The 2,393-nt window shown below is 31.7% G+C and overlaps 1 protein-coding gene across 1 annotated transcript in view; it reads left to right on the forward strand.

Moving 5' to 3' along the window:
* Window positions 1-1,422: 1,422 nt before the first annotated feature.
* The window catches only part of LOC106473068 (putative serine/threonine-protein kinase receptor), a 9,938-nt gene continuing 8,967 nt past the window's right edge, over window positions 1,423-2,393 (forward strand). The window contains exon 1 of the mRNA XM_022401574.1: window positions 1,423-1,728. Coding sequence (XP_022257282.1) covers window positions 1,645-1,728 — 84 coding nt within the window. The 5' untranslated portion in view covers window positions 1,423-1,644. The remainder of the gene's footprint in view (window positions 1,729-2,393) is intronic.

Raw genomic sequence — 2,393 nt, forward strand, 5'->3', positions numbered from 1 at the left:
TATCTTTAGACTTGTATTCAACAGGATAACCAGTGTCCTATACAATGACATTATAATGTCTTTAGACTTGTATTCAACACACACACTGTTTTTCTAATAAATCATAATATTAAAAGTTATTGTTTATTGCATTTAGAAATAGTCGTATCTAATTTTGTAAAAGTTAATATTGCGGTTGTTTATCATTTGTCAAAACTAGTTTTCCTGATAAATTAATATGAATATTTCACTTCATTCATGGTATTTTGTTATGAAATTGTTTTGTTAAATGATAAATTAAAAATTTCTCCAACGTGTGTTTGTAATTTTTTATATGTTTTTTTATTCTTAGCATTTCTTTTGTAGAAGAAAATTTTGTTAATTAGAACATTAGTCTTGATTTTACTTGGGTATTAAAAGGGTTTTATTTTTGTGGCTTATATTAGGCTGGTTTGTTTGTACCACCATGTTTTTCATTACTACAGTTTTGAATTTGACAGCCATGAATATTTTCTTTTAATTACTTACTGTTTATAGTATCTAATTAGATCAAGTTATTACTGTCAAAATTAGTTTTAGTTCTTATGAATTATTCTTATGTTTAAAAGACTGTTTGTATGTAATGATATTTAGTATTATTTGAATACAATTTTCACGTTGAATTAACTTTATTTTAAATGTGATACAATGTATTCCCTCAAATCATGAAACTTCATAATCGAATGTGCCAGTTGATGTCAAGGCACTGTTCATTTTGGTGAATGCCCTCCCTTGTTGACTTGTTAGAAAATAAGTTTAATATTATTAGAGCATGCACTGTCTTGGGGTGGGGGGATCTAGCATAATGACACAACCATGTGGACATGTGTCTTGGAGACAGAAATATCAGACTAGTGTTATTCACTGTTCTAATTTCGATTCACACAGTTATGTAGTATTAAGAAACTGTCACTGCTAACACAATGGTTACCACCATCTAAACATTCTGATACTAATTCAACTAGGAATATTTTTATTGCTGCTAAATCTATTGAAAGTAATGTTACTATCTTAAATTTATGATGAATACAGATGTTACAAGTAAAAATCTTATTATTAATGAGTTTCTTTAAATTAACATCCAAGTGCTTATAATCCTAAGAAACTAATACAAACACATTACTGTACTATTTTAACCAGTTTAACAAGGTATTTGGAATACGGGCCCGGCATGGCCAGGTGGTTAGGGCACTCGACTCGCAATCTGAGGGTCGCAGGTTCAAAGCCCCGTCACACCAAACATACTCGCCCTTTCAGCCGTGGGGGCATTATAATGTGACGGTCAATCCCACTATTCGTTGGTAAAATCAGTAGTGGTGGGTGGTGATGACTAGCTGCCTTCCCTCTAGTCTTACACTGCTAAATTAGAGACGGCTAGCGCAGATAGCCCTGGTGTAGCTTTGCGCGAAATTCAAAAACAAACAATTTGGAATACGTAACATTGAAACTAATGGCTTTTGTAGAGTGTTACATGGTCATGGTGTGAGTTGTGTAACAATGGCCACTTTAGCCATTGTATGAAATGTGAGCCCTTTACTAAGATGCTCCCTTAGCTATAGTGATAAATCTGTCATTCCAGTTGATCCAAAATACCACCATCTAGCAAGAGACAGACTTACCACTACGATGGTTATCGCAACTGGTGCTGAAAGTGAGAAGAATACATCTAAATCATCACTCAGTACAAAAATGATGACGTCAGATTCACAGGTTTGTCGAAAGACTTAGGTGTGTTAAGACAATTTGATTGTAAGAAAATATGATCTAAGATGGAAAGAGAATCAAAGAAAAAAAAAAGACTTTGGAAAAGAAATCAGTTTTTTAAGTAAGAAACGAGTAATTCTTTTTATTAAGAAATAAAGTAAATTAAAACTTCCATCATAGGAATTTTAAAATTAGAAAAAGATCATTATGTATAAAATAAACGTTTATAAAAATAAGTAACTTTGTAGTTCTCATAATTTAGAAGAAAAATTTCATATATTTTGTTCTGTGGTCAGACTTTTTTGTTCTGACTTATTGTGGTCTAGAATTATTTTTTAAACTAGTTATGTTTCTTAATTTTCTGTGTGTACACAAAACTGTGAATATCACCAGACATGGCATAATTAAATCCAATCTACAGGTTCAAATCCCCTCACTGAACATGCTTGCTCTTTCAGTCGTGGGGGCATTATAATGTGATGGTCAATCCCTATTTTTGTAAGCAAAGAGTAGCCCAAATGTTAGTGGTGAATCTAACCTGATTGAAGGGATCTCTTATTTTTTTATCGATTCTGTTATTTCATCAGGTGATTCGTGGCTTTTTAAATTAGTGTTGAATTTTTTATTTATTTAATTTATATTTCTCCACTGAACAACTCAAAATCTACTAT

The sequence above is a fragment of the Limulus polyphemus genome, unplaced genomic scaffold (assembly GCF_000517525.1).
Source record: "Limulus polyphemus unplaced genomic scaffold, Limulus_polyphemus-2.1.2 Scaffold5856, whole genome shotgun sequence".
In the NCBI taxonomy this organism is placed as follows: domain Eukaryota; kingdom Metazoa; phylum Arthropoda; class Merostomata; order Xiphosura; family Limulidae; genus Limulus; species Limulus polyphemus.